The 19,396-nt window shown below is 40.2% G+C and overlaps 1 protein-coding gene across 4 annotated transcripts in view; it reads left to right on the top strand.

The window, feature by feature from the left end:
• The window catches only part of MPP7 (MAGUK p55 scaffold protein 7), a 252,573-nt gene that overhangs the window by 209,258 nt on the left and 23,919 nt on the right, over positions 1-19,396 (top strand). For all 4 annotated transcript variants that reach the window (XM_077946073.1, XM_001105928.5, XM_077946074.1 and 1 more), the window contains one exon: positions 7,494-7,664. In XM_077946073.1, coding sequence (XP_077802199.1) covers positions 7,494-7,664 — 171 coding nt within the window. The remainder of the gene's footprint in view (positions 1-7,493; positions 7,665-19,396) is intronic.

Genomic DNA, 19,396 nt, shown 5'->3' with positions numbered 1-19,396 from the left:
CCCACTACCACCACTTACACTGTTGTTTTGGTATTGATATTAAAAAGAGAATGAAAGGTGAGGTATGGTGGCTCATGTCCATAAACCTAGCACTTTGGGAGACTGAGGTGGGGCCAGGAGTTTGAGGTTAGCCTGTGCAACCTAGTGAGATCCCATCTCTACAAAACAAAATTTTTGAAAAGTAACCGGGTGTGGTGGCATGTGCCTGTATGTCCAGCTGCTTGGGAGGCTGAGGTGGGAGAATCGCTGGACCCCAGGGGTTTGAGGCTGCACTGAGCCATGATCGCACCACTTCAGCCTGGATGACAGAATAAGGCTCTTTCTCAAAGTAATAAATAAATAAAAATAAAAAGAGAAGCTAAATTTAGACCAAGAATCACCTTTTTCTGTCATGGCATAATAATGTACCATCTGGTATTTCAATACAACATATGTGTCAACATTAAAGTAGTAAAAGGATTGTTGAGTATTTCTGGGACCATTGGTTAATTATTTAGAAAAATGTAAAGTTACAGCCACACTTCCCAGGTCTGATTTCATCATGATTACATGTCAGTAATTCCAGATGGAATTAAAAAATTAAATGTAAAGCCATGCAACCTGCTTTTTAAACTTCAGAAAATGTTGGTGAATATTTATCAGAACTAAGATGGAAAAGTTATAGAAACAATGGAAGGAATCACAAAGGAAAGATATTTATAAATTCAAACACATAAACAGTTTAAATTTCTTTATGATGACAGTTAAAAAGGAAAATAGAAAACCTTACGCCTTTTTAACAAAACAAAGCGCTTATGACCTTATTAAAAGAGACCCGTGTCTATGTATTTATGAAGACTCTAATCCCAAAGCGATCAAAATGTATAAACCAACAATTTGCAGAAGAAGTAAGAAATGCAAGTGAGTAATAAACATGAAAAAAAATACCGTCAACTCCACTAACAGTTAAAATAACAACGATGTACAGTTTTCACTTGTCAAATCACTAAAGATTTTAAAGAAGAGATTAGAAGTCCTTTGATGAGAGAATGGTGAAATGGGCCACTGTACATACTGCTGGTGGGAATGGACATTGATATTAATCAATCTGAGAAGCATTTGGACAGGATCTGTCTAGTTTCTAGCAATTTGCCCTAATAAAGTCATCAGTGACATGGGATAAAGGGATGTTTATTGCAGTCTTACTGAACTAAGAAGCAAATAACAAGCAACTCAGATCTCTCCCTTTACAGTTAAATTTTTAACTTTAAGCAAAGCTATACATTAAATGATAAATGAACAAGTCATAAATTATTTCTACTGGAAAATATTAGATAAGCAGTGTCTGTGATTAGGGACTGACCTGCAGCTGCAGTCTTAACTCTGAAAGTCACTTTCCTATTGTAATAAACTAAACGTGCCGTTCCTTTCAAAAACACAAATCTCTAGCAGCTGTGGGTAAGCTCCCTAGAAAAAGCCTGTCCATAAAAATGTTGAGCCAATTACAAATTGCGAAAACATGAAATGTAAGGAAAAATATTTTTTACGTAAAGCTGTTCCCTTACTCTAAATTCCTTGTTAATGTACCCCTTTCCTTTCCGTCCTTTTTAAAGCCAGCTCTTGCTAAGACTTTTGCACTGAAAGTGAACTGAAATCAAACAGGTTCACGTTTATCTAAAAGAATCCTCTGTGTACTTTAAGATCACATTTTTTGGTCTTCCTTTTAATATGAGAAGTAAGATCTAAAGGCAAGAAATGATTAACTCCCTTTTCCAGACACAGAATTACTCTCCCTTAAGCTCAGACTTAACTAAGGTGTACTGACACATCACTCATTATTTTACTGAAATTGGAAAATTACAGCCTCTGTACTGCCTGGAAGGATGTGTTAAGTGTGCTGTTACCTCTGACTACCCATGGGGGGCAGATTCTAGAAAAATTGCCCTTAGGAGTATGGGGCAGGCTGAAAAATCATCACAAATAAATACTCTGAATTTCATAACTCTTGCTATATCTTTTGTTCTGGCTATTTTATTGATTGTCTGGGCTGGCAATTTTTCCTTCTTCTCACCCTGTCTGTGTATGTGTATACATATCTATGTATGTACATGTATATATGTGTCTGTGCATATATATGCATATGTGCGTATGTATATCAGATGTGTGTGTATGTAAATATAGAGTATTAATATGTATTTGTGAATCAGGGGAGTAAGTAAAAAGTAAGACCAAAGGAAAGGATACTTTCTTTAAATATAAATATCGTAACAAATAGCTATATCCCTAGAAAGAGAATCTATGAAGACAAATGAAAAAATAATTAATACATGCTAAACCTTTCCATTGTATTTTTTAAACTTATTTATTTATTTATTTAGAGACAAGGTCTTGCTCTGTTGCCCAGGCTGGAGTGCAATGGCGGGATGTTGGCTCCTGTAACCTCCACCTACTGGATTCAAGTGATTCTCATGCCTCAGCCTCCCAAGTAGCTGGGATTATAGGCACGCGCCACCACACCTGACTATTTCTGTTGTATTTAAAATGTCTTAATACTTAATAAGGTACTTTAGGCATCTAGAATATTTAACGTATTTAAATCTGGCTTTAATTTTAAGATTTTGTCTGTTTTATACTATTGGTCAATTTGAAACTTATTAGTGAGCCTCTTAACTCCCCCTCCTCACCCCACTTTTTTAAATTTTTGCTAGACTCTGTGCTGTGGGACTACAGGGGATACAAGTTCCTGCCTTCAAGGTTCTTTTAAGTAGTCGGCGGCATTGTAGCATGAATCTGTAGCTAACATGTAAAGCACTTACCATATGCCACAGATGGGACTGAAAGCTTTACATGAATTATTTAATCCTTAACCACCTTGTGAGGCAGATACTACTATAATCTGTATTTTAAAGTAGAGGAAATGAGCCTTGTAGAGAAGTAAGTCAGCAGAGCCTAGGTGCTGGTCCGGATCACTCTGCCAGCCTCTGCTTGGTAACAATCAGTGACCAGCTACTCCCACGGAACCCCTGTGGCGACCTCACTGCCTTTGCTCCTTTGCATTGTAAAATATCGTTCAAGGCACTAAAGCTTCAGAACCTGTGTGAATTCCTGTGTGTTCACGGCACTAAAGCTTCAGAACCTGTGTGAATTGATTGGTGTTGCTATAGAAAAACTGATGTGAACAAGTGCAGTGTATGGCGGCACTGTCTGTGCCCGGCAAAGAGCAGGCTCAGATGACCTTCATAGTTTCTTCCAGCTCTAAGGCTTTCTTGTTTGCAGAGCGTTAGCCTTTGACACCTCTTAGAATTTTAACTCTTAGAAAATGCCTAATGTGTCATGCTTTCTTTGTTGAAATTTACATGAAGCAGATGAAACAGGAATGGTAATAAGGTTTTTGTTGCTGCCTTTTAAAATTACTTCCATTCAGTAAACGTTTATCAAGCACCTGTTCTGTAACAAGCGTTGCACAACTGACATCACCCAACTATCTATGCAACATGGTTCCCAACTTTGACACTCGTGCAGCATCATCTTAAGAGATCTGATTATCTTCTCTCTTTTCCTCTCTAACTCAGTGTTTTTGATGAAAGTAAAAACTTGGCTGGGTGCGGTGGCTCACGCCTGTAATCCCAGCACTTTGGGAGGCCAAGGCGGGTGGATCTCCTGAGGTCAGCAGTCCAAGACCAGCCTGGCCAACATGGAGGAACCTCATCTCTACAAAAAATACAAAATTTAGCTGGGTGTGGTGGCGGGCGTCTGTAGTCCCAGCTACTCAGGAGGCTGAGGCATGCGAATCGCTTGAACCTGGGAGGCGGAGGCTGCAGTGAGCTGAGTTTGCACCACTGCACTCCAGCCTGAGCCACAGAAGTGAGACCCTGTCTCAAGAAAAAAAAAAAGGAAAGTAAAAACTTAAGTAAATCGTAAAGACTCAAATTGGTAAGTACATTGAAATTCAAGGTTTAGCTGTGATTTAGCTCATCAGAAATTTGTCAGGTTTTTACTTTTGGATGTTATTTCCTGTGGATGAAGCATTTATGTTCTTGTCATATCCATTCCTGTGCCAAAAGTTTGTAGTGACTTGACAGCAAGCCTCCCTCTGTACAAGGAAAAATTATAAAGGAATTTATAGTTCTACCTGCTTATCCTGTAATTGCCTCTCATGAGGCAAGAGCTGTGAAAACATGAAGTTAGAATGCTGTGAAATACCAGCATTCTAACGTGTTGTTAGAGTAGCTCATGTATCATCTTTGTACTAAACCAGAAGCCCCCCTAATACTGGGCTACAGTCTGGGCCAGCACACACCAGGGACAGAGTAGGTGCTGGGGGTGGTTTGGGATAACTAAACTCTGCAATTAGGAAGAGAACCTTGTCTGAGAACCACTGCGCTCAGGCACGAGGGGTAGTTGTGAGGACCTTGGCTACTTCTGGTGTGGTGTGTGATGTCTGTGATAGGAAGATGGCTGGGTTCGGTGTCTCATGCCTATAATCCGAGCACTTTGGGAGGTTGAGGTGGGTGGATCATTTTTGCTCAGGGCTTCAAGACCAACCTGGGCAACATGGCGAAACCTTATCTATACCAAAATAATAATAATAATAATAATAATAATAATTAGCTAGATGTGCATGCCTGTGGTCCCAGCTACTCAGGGGGCTGAGGTGGGAAGATGGCTTGAGCCTGGGAGGCAGAGGTTTCAGAGAACAAAGATCGTGACACTGCACTCCAGCCTGGTCAACAGAGACAGACCCTGTCTTAAAAAAAAAAAAAAAAAAAAAAAAAGTCCCTTTTCTGGATTCTATGAAACTTTCCCTATAACCTAGAAAACAAGATGAACAAAGAGTAATAGACAGCTTTTTCTCTGGCGCTTTTCATAGAAGTTTGAATCCTCTCTGCACATGTGATTTTAGAATCCCAACTCTTTTTCTCATCCTAGGGCCAGAGGGACACATTTACCTTCTAGCTTCCCTTGGATGTCATCTCTGTCTTATAAGACAACCATGTGTTTACAACTTGTCCTGTTCTCTTCTCCTCTTTACCTTTGTAAAGGAGCTTTAGAGCAACTGTCTTCCTTGTTTTAGATCCTTTATAAACAACCTTGTCTCTCAATTCAAATTATCTTCTCAAAATCAGAGTGACTCTTAGAGGGCCACAGAAACATGTTATCGGATGGACTTGAGTCACTCTGTCCTTAGTATCTTGATTGATTTTTATTAAACTCTGAATCCATAAGGTGAGTCACATAAAGCCATTGTTAGTCATTGGTAATTGTTTCACATTTCCTTTATTTTGAATCCTGTTAATTTCTTAAGCCCAATGGTAACAATTATTCATGTCCTTTATGCAATCATCCTGTGACATCCATGGGAGATTGGTTCCAAGACCCCTTGGATACTAAAATCTGCAGATGCTCAAGCCCCTGATATAAAATATGTGCTTGTATGTAACCGATGCACATCCTCCTGTATACTTTAAATCACCTGTAGATTACTTGTAATACCTAATACATTGTAAATGCTATGTAAATTGTTGTTATACTCTATTGTTTAGGGAATAATGACAAGGACAAAAGTCTCAATACAGATGAAATAACATTCAATACATGTTCAAGAGAGATGCAGTTAAAAAAATTTCAGTCCATAATTGGTTAAATCCACATGGATGGAACCCACAGATGCAGACAGCGGACTCTATTCCCTAAAATCCACACAAATTAGTTATTACATTTTTTTCATTTTGTTACAAAATGCCTCTGTTTATAAAAAAGATATCTATGGCTGGGCATGGTGGCTCATGCCTGTAATCTCAGCAGTTTGGGAGGCTGAGAAGGGCGGATTACCTGAGGTCAGAAGTTCGAGATGAGCCTGGCCAAAGTTTTGAAACCCCATCTCTACTGAAAATACAAAAGTTAGCCAAGTGTGGTGGCGTGTGCCTGTAATCTCAGCTACTCAGGAAGCTGAGGCAGGAGAATCACTTGAACCCAGGAGGCAGAGGTTGCAGTGAGCTGAGATTATGCCATTGCTCTCTACCCTGGGTGATGAGAAAACTCCATCTCAAAAAAAAAAAAAAAAGTTACCTATTTATCAAAGTTGATGAATATTCTTTTTGAAGAGAATTTATTTTTATACCTTTAAAATGTACTTGTATTTTCTTTCCAACTTTGCAACTGATATAAAATATATATAAGGGTTTTTTGTTTTGTTTTTGAGATGGAGTCTTACTCTTTCACCTAGCCTAGAGTGCAGTGGTACGATCTTGGCTCACTACAAACTCTGTCTCCTGAGTTCAAGCGATTCTCCTGTCTCAGCCTCCCGAGTAGCTGAGATTATAGGTGTGCACCACCAGGCTTAGCTAATTTTTTTGTATTTTTAGTAAGAGATGGGGTTTCTCCATGTTGCCCCAGCTGGTCTTCAACTCCTGGGCTCAAGCGATCTGCCCTCCTTGGCTTCCCAAAGTGCTGGGATTATAGGCATGAGCCACCACGCCTGGCTCTATTTAATTTCATATGTGTCACAGTATGAAACCATAGAATTTCCATTAGAGAAGAGAACCTGAGGCTTGATCATTTATTCCATCCCCTGGAGTCCAGTTAAAGTTAACTGACTTGCTGAAGACCAACTAATTGTTGAGTGAGTGAGCCTTCTTCTGTCAGCCTGACCGACGCATAAGCATACACTACACGACACACTCCCTAATTTAGTTCTCTTCTTGTTTAACAATAGATGCTGCCTGTGCCATGGGTACATTGTTAGGTTATGCTTAGGATGTAATAGAAACTTTGTTAATGTTCATGAATGAGAGAACTTGTTGTTTACATTTAAAATGCTTTTACAGTGTTTTTAGCTTTTTCATATCAAACGTGTTTACCAATCAGTTCTTGATAAATTATGACTTCTGACTTATTTTGCTTTATTATAGTTATTTTACTCAATGATTTTTCAACAGAGCTCTCTATTGTTTAAACCAAATAAAATTTATATTATTATAACTACATAAATAAATATTAATTCTATTATAGGTTATTGTTTCAATAAAATTGTGTACTATTATTTTTTTCTGACTGAATACACTTCTGACAATATTATGATGAAATAGGCCAGGCACAGTGGCTCATGCCTGTAATCCCAACACTTTGGGAAGCTAAAGTGGGGGGATTGCTTGAGGCCAGGAATTCAAGACCAGCCTAGGCAACATAGCAAGACCCTGTCTCTACAAAATATTTTAAAAATTAGCCGGGCATGGCGACGTGTGCCTGTAGTCCCAGCTGCCTGGGAGTCTGAGGCAGGAGGATTGCTGGAGCCTAGGAGTTCAACACTGCAGTGAGCTATGATGGCGCCACTGCTCTCCAGCTTGGGCAACAGAGTGAGACCCTGTCTCTAAAACATTAGGGTTTTACTTTAATAAACCAATATTATCATAAATAAAATCCAACCCAACTCTAAGGGTTTTTTATTTTTGTTTTTTGAGGGTTTCATTTTTGGTTCATGTTAACTAAAAATATATTTATTTTGATATTTGCAGCTGGTTTTAGAAGAAGTTTTCGTCTTAGTAGAAAAGATAAGAAAACAAATAAATCCATGTATGAATGCAAGAAGAGTGATCAGTACGACACCGCTGACGTGCCCACGTACGAAGAAGTGACACCGTATCGGCGACAAACTAATGAGAAATACAGACTCGTTGTCTTGGTTGGTAAGTGCTTGTTTCTGTGTGTAATTCTGAGGAAATAAATGAGCTAGTAAGAATTTCTCTTCAAAGTGAATCGTACTTGAAGTTTTCAAGCTAAAAATCTCCTCCTCTTGAACACTTTTGTCTTGTCTCTGAAACAAAATCTTCAGTTTTTTGTACTTAATTGACTTGCAGAGACTTTTAAGACATCTCTGAAGAATGGTACTGTCATTTTAGTGGAACGTTTGTCAAGTGGGGATAGCAAACACTGTTGTAATATATGAAGCGTACATCAGGGCAATTAAATAATAGAAATGAATATTTTTGAACACAATGCAAGCTCGTTTCAAAGCATTTTGAGGCAGCAGCATGGGACAAGCTTCAGATGGCATTGAGACCTTCAGCAAAATAAAGGATTACAGCAGAGTTCTAGGATGTTTCAAGCTAGAGAGTCAGCAGAGTCGCTTTAAAGTTGATAATTGGCTGGATGCAGTGGCTCACACCTTTAATCCCAGTACTTTGGGAGGCCGAGGCAGGAGGATCACTTGAGGTCAGGAGTTTGAGAACAGCTTGGCCAACATAGTGAAGCCCCATCTCTACATGGTGAAGCCCCATCTCTACAAAAATACAAAAATTAGCCGGGCATGGTGGCACAGTCCTGTAGTCTCAGGTACTCGGGAGGCTGAGGCAGGAGAATCACTTGAACCTGGGAGGTGGAGGTTGCAGTGAGCCAAGATTGCACCACTGCACTCCGTATCCTGGGTGACAGAGCGAGACTCCGTCTCAAAATAAAAAGGTAGTTAATAAAGGAATTTGGGTATTTTCACAAACATCAGTTGCCTTGACTCAGATTTGCATCCTAGCATCTATCTTGTGCACCCTTCACAGGTGTGAGCAGCCACAAGCTCCATGTGTCTTCATTTCATCCTCAGTGCACTTCTTTAAAAACGTAGTGAGAGATATTTAAACTTCCAGGATCAAAGCCAATGATTTTAGAAAAGTTTTGGAGTAGAAGAGCATGGTGTATCAGTACATTCTCACACTGCTATAATTACATGAGACTGGGTAATTTATGAAGAAAAGAGGTTTAATTGACTCACAGTTCCACAGGCTATACAGGAAGCATGACTGGGAGCCCTCAGGAAACTTAACAATCGTGACAGACGGTGAAGGGAAAACAGGTGTGGGTTTCACATGACAGCAGGGGAGAGAGAGTGAGAGCGACGGGGATGTGCCACACGCTTTTAAACCATCAGATCGCGTGAAAACTCATTATTATGGGAACAGCATGGGGGAAATCCACCTCTTTGATCTGGCTACCTCCCACCAGGTCCCTCCGCCAACATTGAGAATTACAGTTCAACATGAGATTTGGGTGGGGACACAGAGCCAAACCATATCACTGTTGTTAATTGTTCTTTTATAAACTCGTGATAATACTTATGGAAATGAGAATCAATGGAGAAGCTGAGAATTACCCTGACTTAGTAATATGGAGTCCTTTGAAAGGTTACAACCCATGCTGTTCATTGAGAGGTGGTGGGTGACTCATGGGAAATGATGCAGTTTCTCATGTCTGTAGGTCCTGGAAATGAACACTAGCATCATTACATATTAAGATTGTGTGTGTTATTTTGAAACACATATTCACATACTTCAAAAGAAATTCAAAATTTCCTTTATTAATGATGTCCACATCTCCTAATCCATTTATACTGAGCCTCCTCACGGGGGAGGAGGAAGAATTTATTTAGAGCTTGCAGTGCCCTGCTTCTCATCCTTATAGAGGTGTGCCAATGAGAGAACATGCCTTTCCCAGCTCACTGGGGCTACCTGAGACCTCCTGCTCCTCTCCCACCCCACTGTCCCTTCTGTGCCGCCTCCTTCACCAGCACAGATCACAGCAACAACTTTTCTGTGCCTGTTGCCTCTTCTCCTCAGCCAAGGGGAGAGACATGTAATAAAATGGCACTGAGGCTGGGCGCAGTGGCTAATGCCTATAATCCCAGCGCTTTGGGAGGCTCAGCCAGGAGAATTACCTGAGGTCAGGAGTTCAAGACCAGCCTGCCCAACATGGCAAGACCCTGTCTCTACTAATAATATAAAAATTAGTCAAGTGTAGTGGCAGGCACCTGTAGTCCCAGCTACTTGGGAAGTTGAGGCACAAGAATTTCTTGAACCTGGGAGGCGGAAGTTGCAGTGAGCTGAGATTGCACAGTGGTACTCCAGCCTGGGCAACAGAGCAAGATTCTCTAATAAAAAAAAAAAAAAAAGAAAAGACAAGACATGTATTAGTCTGTTGTGTGTTGCTGTAAAAGAATACCTGAGATTGGGTAATTCATAAAGAAAAATGATTTGTTCGGCTCACGATTCTAATAGCTGGAAGTCTGGGCATCTGGTGAGGGTCTCACGCTGCTTTGACTTGTGGTAGAAGGCAAAGGGAAGCCTGTGTGTGCAGAGATCACATGGAGATAGAGGGAGCAGGAGTGGTGGGATGTCAGGCTCTTCTTAACAACCAGCTTTCTTGGGGGATGAATAGAGTGAAAACTCACTCATTGCCTCACCCCAGGGAGGGCATTAATCTATTCATGAAGGATCTGCTCTTATGACCCAAACATCTCTCCTTGGGCCCCACTTCCAATGCTGGGATCAAATTTCAACACGTAATTTGGGGGGACAAACATTGAGACTATAGCAAGAGGGAAAAATAAAATGGGAAACTTCATTATCTTGGAGGCCACCTCTCCAGATTTGACTCCATCTACAATCTGCCTGGTTTTGTTTTTGCCGTCAGAGTCCCCAGGTTGTTGCCTTTTGTGCACTGTCCAGAGTTTTGGGCTGTATTCAGCGGGGAATAGGCTCTGATGGGCTTTCCCCACCATCATGGGTCTAGAACTCTCTGAAGCTTTAAACTCCTCTGACACAACTTGGCCTTTCTTCATGGGTGTGCCTTAATCAACCTCCTCAAAACTGTGTAATGGAACCCCAGCCCTACTGGTCAGCAGTTGAAAGGGTCATCGGGACAAAAGAATATCACAGCATCATTCCAGCTACCTTTTGAGGCAAAATAGTGCTCCCAGAATTATATATGACCACATTCCATCGTCAGCCAAAAATCATAGAATGACCTGATGTATTTTTGCTTCTCCTCTCTTTGAATGCTAATTGTCCAGATCTGTGATAATTGATAGAACTAAAATTCATCTGGCCAAAATCATCAGTAAAGAGATTAATTTAATTGTACGCACTTCAGTTGCCCTGTTTCCCCTTTGGCCTTTGGGTTCTTGGTACTCAAATTCTGAATTGAGTGTGGACTCTGTTTTGGGGCCAAGTGCTTTGCTTTAATTTTTTCTTTTTTTGTTTTCTCTTCTTTCTTTCTTTCTTCCTTTCCTTTCCTTTCCTTTCTTTTCCTTTAAATTCTGGGATACATGTACAGAACATGCAGGTTTTTTACATAGGTATACATGTGCCATATGGTGGTTTGCTGCACCCGTCAACCCGTCATCTAGGTTTTAAGCCCTGCATGGATTAGGTATTTGTCCTAATGCTCTCCTTCCCCTTGCCCCACCACATAGGCCCTGGTGTGTGATGTTCCCCTCTCTGTGTCCATGTGTTCTCATTGTTCAACTCCCACTTACGAGTGAGAACATGCAGTGTTTGGTTTTCTCTTCCTGTGTTAGTTTGCTGAGAATGATGGTTTCCAGCTTCATCCATGTCCCTGCAAAGGACATGAACTCATCGTTTTTTATGGCTGTATTCCATCGTGTATATGTGCCACATTTATGGCTGTATTCCATGGTGTATATGTGCCACATTGTCTTTATCCAGTCTGTCAGTGATGGGCATTTGGGTTGGTCCCCTCCCTTTTCTCACTTTATTTTTTCATTCCCAGCAGAATCCTAAAGCCTTTTTTTTCTAGCCCTGTGATATCAATTCTATTGCAATGACTGCTGTTTCTGTCTCCTGTTTGAAATTCCTTAAGTTTGATTCCTGATTCTCAGAGATTTCCCCTTTGTCTTCCAACAGGGGTATTACCCTTGACATAGTCCTAAACTGGAGATGCTAAATGCTGATGCTCCCAAGTGGCACAGTCAGAGAACATTTATATTTCCTTTGATATGTGCTTCTGCCAATGAGTGTTTCCTCATTCTCTAGAGATTTCCAGGCCTTAAGTAAATAATTAATTGCATTGCTTCAGTGACAACTAAAATATCTGTGTGAACTTCTTAGGTTTCTCTGCTACGAAGATCTAACTGCCATGTTTCATTACCCTCTGCTGTTCCCAACTCCTTTCAAATAGTCTCAAGCAAGTTTTTAAATTTTAACTTGTTTTTAAGAGAGTCCTGTCCTTCCTCCATGCTATGTAATAACAGTAACTAAGGGCTGTGCATGTATCATTTCCTTCAGTCCTCGTCGTGACTATATGGTAAATATTTTTATTATTCCCTGTTGTACAGATGAAGAAATTGAAGCACAGAAAGAAGTAGGTAACTTGTCTAAGATTCTGCAGCTGTTAAGTTACAGAGCTGATTCAGATCCTAGCGGGTGGACACCAGAACCCTGCTTCGTATCTTACTGTGGAATATGGCTTCCAATCTTAAAATTAGGGCAGTACTTGACACTCTGTGCTGGATCTAAATATCTTACTTTTTTTTTTTTTTTTTTTTAAATCTCTTTAAGGACTGGTCATTCATTTTCCTGAGAGATACCTTCTTACTTTGTGAAAGTTTAGATGTGAGTCTAGTGAAAGCGTTTATGTTCACTTGAATCCTGCCCACGTCTATGACTCGAGTTTCCAATGTAGGTCTCCTGAGGTCAGTTCAGCAGGCTTGGTGGGTTCACCTCGCTCTTCCCTACACAGTAATTCTGCACACTGTCCAGGCAGGGTTCCTTACTGCACCTGTCATTACGATTTCACTGTCTTGCTCCTTAAAATTTTTCAACAAAGGGGGTGCTGATTTTCCTGGTCTTTGACTCTCAAATTTGTTCATATTTCCCGTGGTCAACTTGGGGATAAGTCTTCCACTTACCAGGAAAGGTTATGTTCATGATTGGTCTACTGCCTTCAGAGTTCAGAGACTGTCTCTCAATAGTTTTTTGATTGCCATAGATAGAGGTAGTCTTGGAGAATATACAGAGGGAGGAGCTCCTGCCCTTCCCCTCTGACCTCCAGACCCTATTCCAGGGCTTGTCAGATTTCACATGCATCCTGGTCACCTGGGGTCTTGTTAAGATGCAGTTTCTGATCTGGTAGCCTGGGGTGGGGCCAGAGAGCCTGCATTTCTAACAAGCTCCCAGGTGATGCTGTTGCTGCTGGCCTGATTAATTAGGGTGCATTTTGCTTTTCGCCTACTGCTGGTGGTTCAGATGCAGATGCTGTGAGGTCTGGTGCTGTGCACATAGGGAGAAGCCTTGTTGCTCTGTTTGAAGGGGTTCAGTTGCCATTGCCTTCTTTGGTTAGTGATTGTGAATTGGCTGCCATTTATTTTGATTTTCTACTTTTCTTGGCATTGTATTTCAGTTTTGTGCTTTCTCGTGTATGCCTTATAATGATGGCCTAGAAACTTTTGATTTCTTCTTAATCTTTCTCCTGTTCAGGATTTACTCGGCGATATTTCAGGTTTTGGTTTGTCTGTTTTGATCAACAGATTTGTTATGATTATTAGCCTTTAGTCTGAAATTCCTCTAGGAAAATTAACTTTATCTGAAACTCTTTAGCCCCAACATGTTCTTTTCCTATTTTGGATCTATTGCTGGTATAAGGCAGTATTTCTTAAATCTGTAACAATTGGATTATAACAGAACAGACTTAATGGAGAATATTCATTATATTCTTCTTGTCATGTTAGACCACATTTTCTCTTCAGGCAAATGGTATTTCCTGTGTCTCTATATGAAAAATAGAGGGAGGGCCCGGTGCAGTGGCTGAAGCCTGTAATCCTAGCACTCTGGGAGGCCAAGGCAGGCGGATCACTTGAGGTCAGGAATTCGAGACCAGCCTGGCCAACATGGTGAAACCATGTCTCTACTAAAAATACAAAAATTAGCCAGGTGTAGTGTCGGGCGCCTGTAATCCCAGCTACTCAGGAGACTGAGGCAGGAGACTCGCTTGAACCTGGGAGGCAGAGGTTGCAGTGAGCTGAGATCACACCAGTGTACTCCAGGTTGGGGAACAAGAGCGAAGCTCCATCTCAAAAAAAAAAAAAAAAAAAAGAGGAAGAAAGTCATGTAAGCATGGTATATTAATGCAAACTTCTTAGTAATAGTTCTACTGAAGAAAAGATCTAGAGACTTTCCAGAATCAAGAATGCCTGTGCAGGTGGAGGCTTGGACATTTCAGCCCCCTGGTGTCGTTATCAGAACATTCCACCTCTACCCACTGTGGCCTGCGTACAGCACAACGCTGCACAGTGGGATCTGGTGGCAGCCAAAGCAGTTTTATGTAACTGTCCTTCAGAAGTATTCCCTATTATTTGCTTTTTCTGTGTGTTCCTCGCTCAGAAACCCTTTCAGCTTATGTGTATGGCACATTGGAAGTATCAGAAGTGTAGAGCCTGTTACGTGGAGAAATCCCCATCTCTTTATATCCTGTGAGGCAGGATAGTGTAGAAGATGAGAGATGGGCCTCTGGGACAAGATGGCTGCCTTCCAGTCCTGTGACGCCCTTTGGTAGTCACACGACATGGGAACAATTCAAATTTTCTCTGGGCTTCAGTTATTCATCTGAAAATTTAAGATAATAAAAACACCTACTTTCTAGGTTTGTTTTGAGGGTTAAACAAAATAATCTGTGCAAAGACGTAGGCCAATTCCTGGCACCTAGTATGGTTTTAATAAGAAATATTTATTGCCCAGCATAGTGGTGCATGCCTGTGGTCTCAGCTGCTCAGGAGACTGAGGCAGGAGGATCACTTGAGCCCAGGAGTTAAAGACCAGCCCAGGCATAGTGAAACCTCATCTGTAAAAATAAAAAAAGAGACTGGGTGCAGTGGCTCACACCTGAATTCCCAGCGCTTTGGGAGGCTGAGGCAGGAGGAGTGCTGGAGGCCACGAGTTCAAGACCAGTCTGGGCAACATAGTGAGACTCCATCTTTACAAAAAATAAAAATAAAATAAAGTAAAGTAAAATAAGCCAGGCATGGTGGTGTGTGCCTGTAGTCCCAGTTGCTTAGGAAGCTGAGATGTGAGGATTGCTTGAGTCTGTGAGTTAGAGATTACAGTGAGCTATGGTTATACCACTGCATATTCTGGGCTGGGCAACAGAGTCCAAAAGAAGGAGGAGGAGGAGGAAGGACAAGGAAGGAGGAGGAAGGAGGGAGGAGGAGAAGGAGAAGAAGGAGGAGGAGGAGGACTTACCTATTAACTAAACATAATAATAAGATAAACATGAAATGTACAAATATCAGTAGGCTTCTGCTGGTTTGTACCTCAGTGTTCAAAACACTTACTAGATTATCTAGAAGTTTATAATCTAAAATAGGTAATGAAGCCATGAACACAAATTTTGGAAATTCTGGGTTATTCCTGAATTAACTGTTTACTGTTTAGTTTATGATTATAAAAACATTGTATACATAGGAATTTATTTCCTTGGCTCCTACAATGTGTATATGTATAGGAAGATGGAAAGAGTGTAAGTGTTATAGTCCTTCTTGGAAATAATTTTTGGCTGGGTGCAGTGGCTCACACCTGTAATCTCAGCACTTTTTGGCAGGCTGAGGCGGGTAGATCACCTGAGGTCAGGAGTTCAAGACCAGCCTGGCCAACATGGTGAAACCCCCGTCTCTACTAAAAATACAAAAATTAGCCGGATGTGGTGGCAGGCACCTGTAGTCTCAGGTACTTAGGAGTCTGAGGCAGGAGAGTCACTTGAACCTGGGAGTTGGAGGTTGCAGTGAGCCGAGATTGTGCCACTGAGTGACAGAGCAAGACTGTCTCAAATAATAATAATAATAATAATAATAATAATAATAATTTTTTACCCAGTGTTTTCAAAGCCTTTGGGAAAAGTGACTCTTGCTTTGAAATTGTTTCATAAATATTGTTGAGGAAATACAAAATATTATTTTTCTATATTATCGTAATGCTATATGGGTTTTATTCTTGTGTTTAATGATCAAGAAATAATAATAGACCAAGTTGTTACCATGGCAAAAATACAACAATAGAGGACTTCAAGCTGTGATCAGAAGTATTTAATTTTGTCTTCATTTTGAAAATGTATTATTCTTAAGCCTCATTTTAGCCACCAAAACATCTCAATGACAGTTTCTGTTAAATTTCCTTCTGCATTTAAAAGTATTTTCTAGAAAGTAAGTTGAAACCAAGTGTCAGGCTTTTAGTACATTTTCCTACATGACAAGTCTTATCTTCAGTGAAACCCAACTTTTTGAAAAGTAAAGTAATAAAGTCAAATAATGTGTGCATGGGTGAGGGAGGGAGCAGGGAGAAGACTTGGGTGTTAAAAAGCAACTAAAACACTTCATGGTTTAAGCCAAAACAAGAGCAAAAATTCATCTTGTGGATATTCAGACAGTTCGCGACTTGTTCTGTCTGGCTAGGAGGTACAAGAGAAACTAATAATAAATCTTTCTGTATATTTCACATTTTTAGCTTGAGCATTTCAGCACTGTTCTGCCCTCCTTTGTGCTAAATCTTATATGCTGCCCAAAGACTGCTTGTAGAGGTAATTTGAATAAACAGGCATTTATTATAAGACTGTCATTATTTTTCCATAAAACTGTGGCATAACACAAAGCCTCCCACATAAAGCAGAACGAAAAGTAAGTGCTTGAAACTAAATGTGTTAGTGTGTTTATTAGAATTCTCATATCTTTTGTTGCACTTTGATGGAAGGCTTGTAGGAATGAGAGTTGGCTCTGGAGGATTTTATATAGATAACTGTAAAACCGAAAGTCATAATGAAATTCATGAGAATGTGATGGATTTAAAATTATAACCCTTGTATGTAAAAGGTAAATGTGATCTTTATTGGAATCACAGTTGGCTTTTTATGCCGTTGATCAATCTTAAATATTTATTTTCCGACTTCATTTCTGGGCATAAATCACAAATCTGTTCATTCAACTGAGTTTTACGGTATACCAGCTATGCCAGGCACCGTTCTGAGCACACAGACATTTTTGCTTTTGTGCCATTTATGTTCTAATGGGAGAAGATGGACCAAAACCATATTTATAATAAATTAGTAATAAATAATAAAATCCCTTGTATAGTTGTTAGAAGGTGATACGTCTATGGAAGAAAGGAGAGTGGAATGGGATAAGGGGATGGACAGCTGGGGACACAGACAGGATAGATTTTGAATTGGGATCTTGGTGGCCCCATTCTGAGCAAGCTTTGAAGTAAGGTAGTTCCCCATGCCCCCTTCTACTTAGCTACAGAACACTCAGGGATGATTTTATTTTGACCTCTTATTTTTATTGCACTCTTGTCATAGTTTTGAAGTAGAGTGAGATGAGTATTTTAGTCAGTCTATATAAGCATAGGGTAAATAGTTGCGTGGGAAAAAAATGGTGCTGTTTCAATAAGCTTCCCACTCCTTTTTTCTTTTCTTTTGTTTTCCTTCCTTCTTTCCTTTCCTTTCCTTTGCTTTCCTTTGCTTTCCTTTGCTTTCCTTTGCTTTCCTTTCCTTTCCTTTCCTCCCCTCCCCTCCCCTCCCCTCCTCCCTTCCCTTCCCTTCCTTTCCTTTCCCTTCCCTTCCCTTCCCTTGCCTTCCCTTCCCTTCCCTTCCGTTCCCTTCCTTCCTTCCTTCCTTCCTTCCTTCCTTCCTTCCTTCCTTCCTTCCTTCCTTCCTTCCTTCCTCTTTTTCACTTTCTTTCTCTTTCTCTCTCATATAAATCGATGCTTTATTAATAATACTTTTCTCCTATTATAAAAGCACAGAAGAAAGGAAATCTGAACCCAAGTCAGAGCTTGTTACAAACTTCTAAGTTGCTGTACTTTTTATATAGTTCGATTCCAAGTGAACTTTAGTTTTATAGACAGATTTGTCACTCTCAAACACAAAAATCCAGATCACTAATATCATTCTAAGATTATGGGCCAAATATAATAGCATGTTTTTTTTTTTTTCATTTTATGCTTAGAACAACAAAATAGTGGTACTACAATGTGATAAATAGATATCCTTTCATAACAGGTGTCTGATGCCACAAATACCTAAAGATTTCCTTGGATTCGTCTTGCAGTAAATCAACTGAATAAATGTGTTTTTTTCAGTTAACAAAAAGCGATTTGGATCTTATTGCAGACTCCAGTAATTCTGATATTTTTATCGGGGTAGTAAGAGTAACAAATGTAGGCAATAGCATCAAAATGTTTGAGGGGAACTGTGGAAATAACTTTCCTGTGAAGCAGTACAGGTACACCAGAGGTAAAAGCGGTCTCCATTTTGTACTTACCTCATGATATGCCATTTTATTTTATTTTATTATTTATTTTTTATGGAGATGGAGTCTCCCTCTGTCACTCAGGCTGGAGTGCAGTGGCGTGATCTCGGCTCACTGCAACCTCCGCCTCCTGAGTTCAAGCAATTCTCCTACCTCAGCCTCCCAAGTAGCTGGGACTACAGGCACACGCCACCCCACCTGGGTAATATTTTGTATTTCAGTAGAGACAGGGTTTCAGCATGTTTCCCAGGCTGGTCTCGAACTCCTGAGCTCAGGCAGTCTGCCCACCTTGGCCTCCCAAAGTGCTAGGATTACAGGTGTAGGCCACCGCGCCCAGCCATGATCTGCCGTTTTAATGTTTGTGCCATATGTACAAAGATCAGTAGCAAAAGTGAACAGTACTTGATCAGAACAACACATGTCTCTCCAATATCTAATTTAATATTTGACATTAATCCAAATATTAGACATCAATCCAAATAAGAATGGCTTTTATCATTAATGCAGTATGACTGTTACGTGAATATGTAGTGTGTTGAAACTAATTTGGTTAATCTCCACCTACCTGTTTCTCTCTTCTTCTCTCACCTATCATGAACATTCATTTTCAGCAGATTGTCTTTTCATGTTTAAGGTATCACCCATCTGTATTTAAATTATTAAAACCAATTTGATAGTCATCAGCCTTAAGAAAAATTATACTTAAATTTTATGTTGGACATTTAGAATAAAAAATATTTTATGGTTATTCTCTCTCTCTCTCTCTCTTTTTTTTTTTTTTTTTTTCCTAAATGGAGTCTTGCTCTGTCGCCCAGGCTGGAGTGCAGTGGTGCAATCTTGGCTCACCGCAACCTCTGCCTCCTGGGTTTGAGCCATTCTCCTGCTGAGATTACAGGCACCCCCTACCATACCTGGCTAATTTTAAAATTTTTGGTAGAGATGGAGTTTCACCATGTTGGCCAGCCTGGTCTGGAACTCCTGACCTCAGGTGATCCGCCCGCTTTGGCCTCCCTGAGTGATAGGATTACGCCCATCCATATGCTTATTCTTTATGACTGTCATTTAAAATATACATATATACCACATTTCATTGATTTCAGTAATTATTTTCACAATAGTAATACATATTGCTGTTCAAGTAAATGTTTATTCATTCGCACAGAATGCGCACTAGCACATGAATAAGTAAAGAGTTGAAGGTTCAAAACACAGTGCCTGAGGGCATGGCCATTAACAGTTTTTTTTTTTTTTTTTTTTTTTGTCAGTATAAGAACATCATACCTCGTATTTCAAATCATTCTTTCAGTGCTTGTATGGTTTTGGGTGCTCTTCTAGGCACTGATG

The sequence above is a fragment of the Macaca mulatta genome, chromosome 9 (genome assembly GCF_049350105.2).
Source record: "Macaca mulatta isolate MMU2019108-1 chromosome 9, T2T-MMU8v2.0, whole genome shotgun sequence".
Taxonomy (NCBI): domain Eukaryota; kingdom Metazoa; phylum Chordata; class Mammalia; order Primates; family Cercopithecidae; genus Macaca; species Macaca mulatta.
This window is presented reverse-complemented; position numbering and strand designations above follow the sequence as displayed.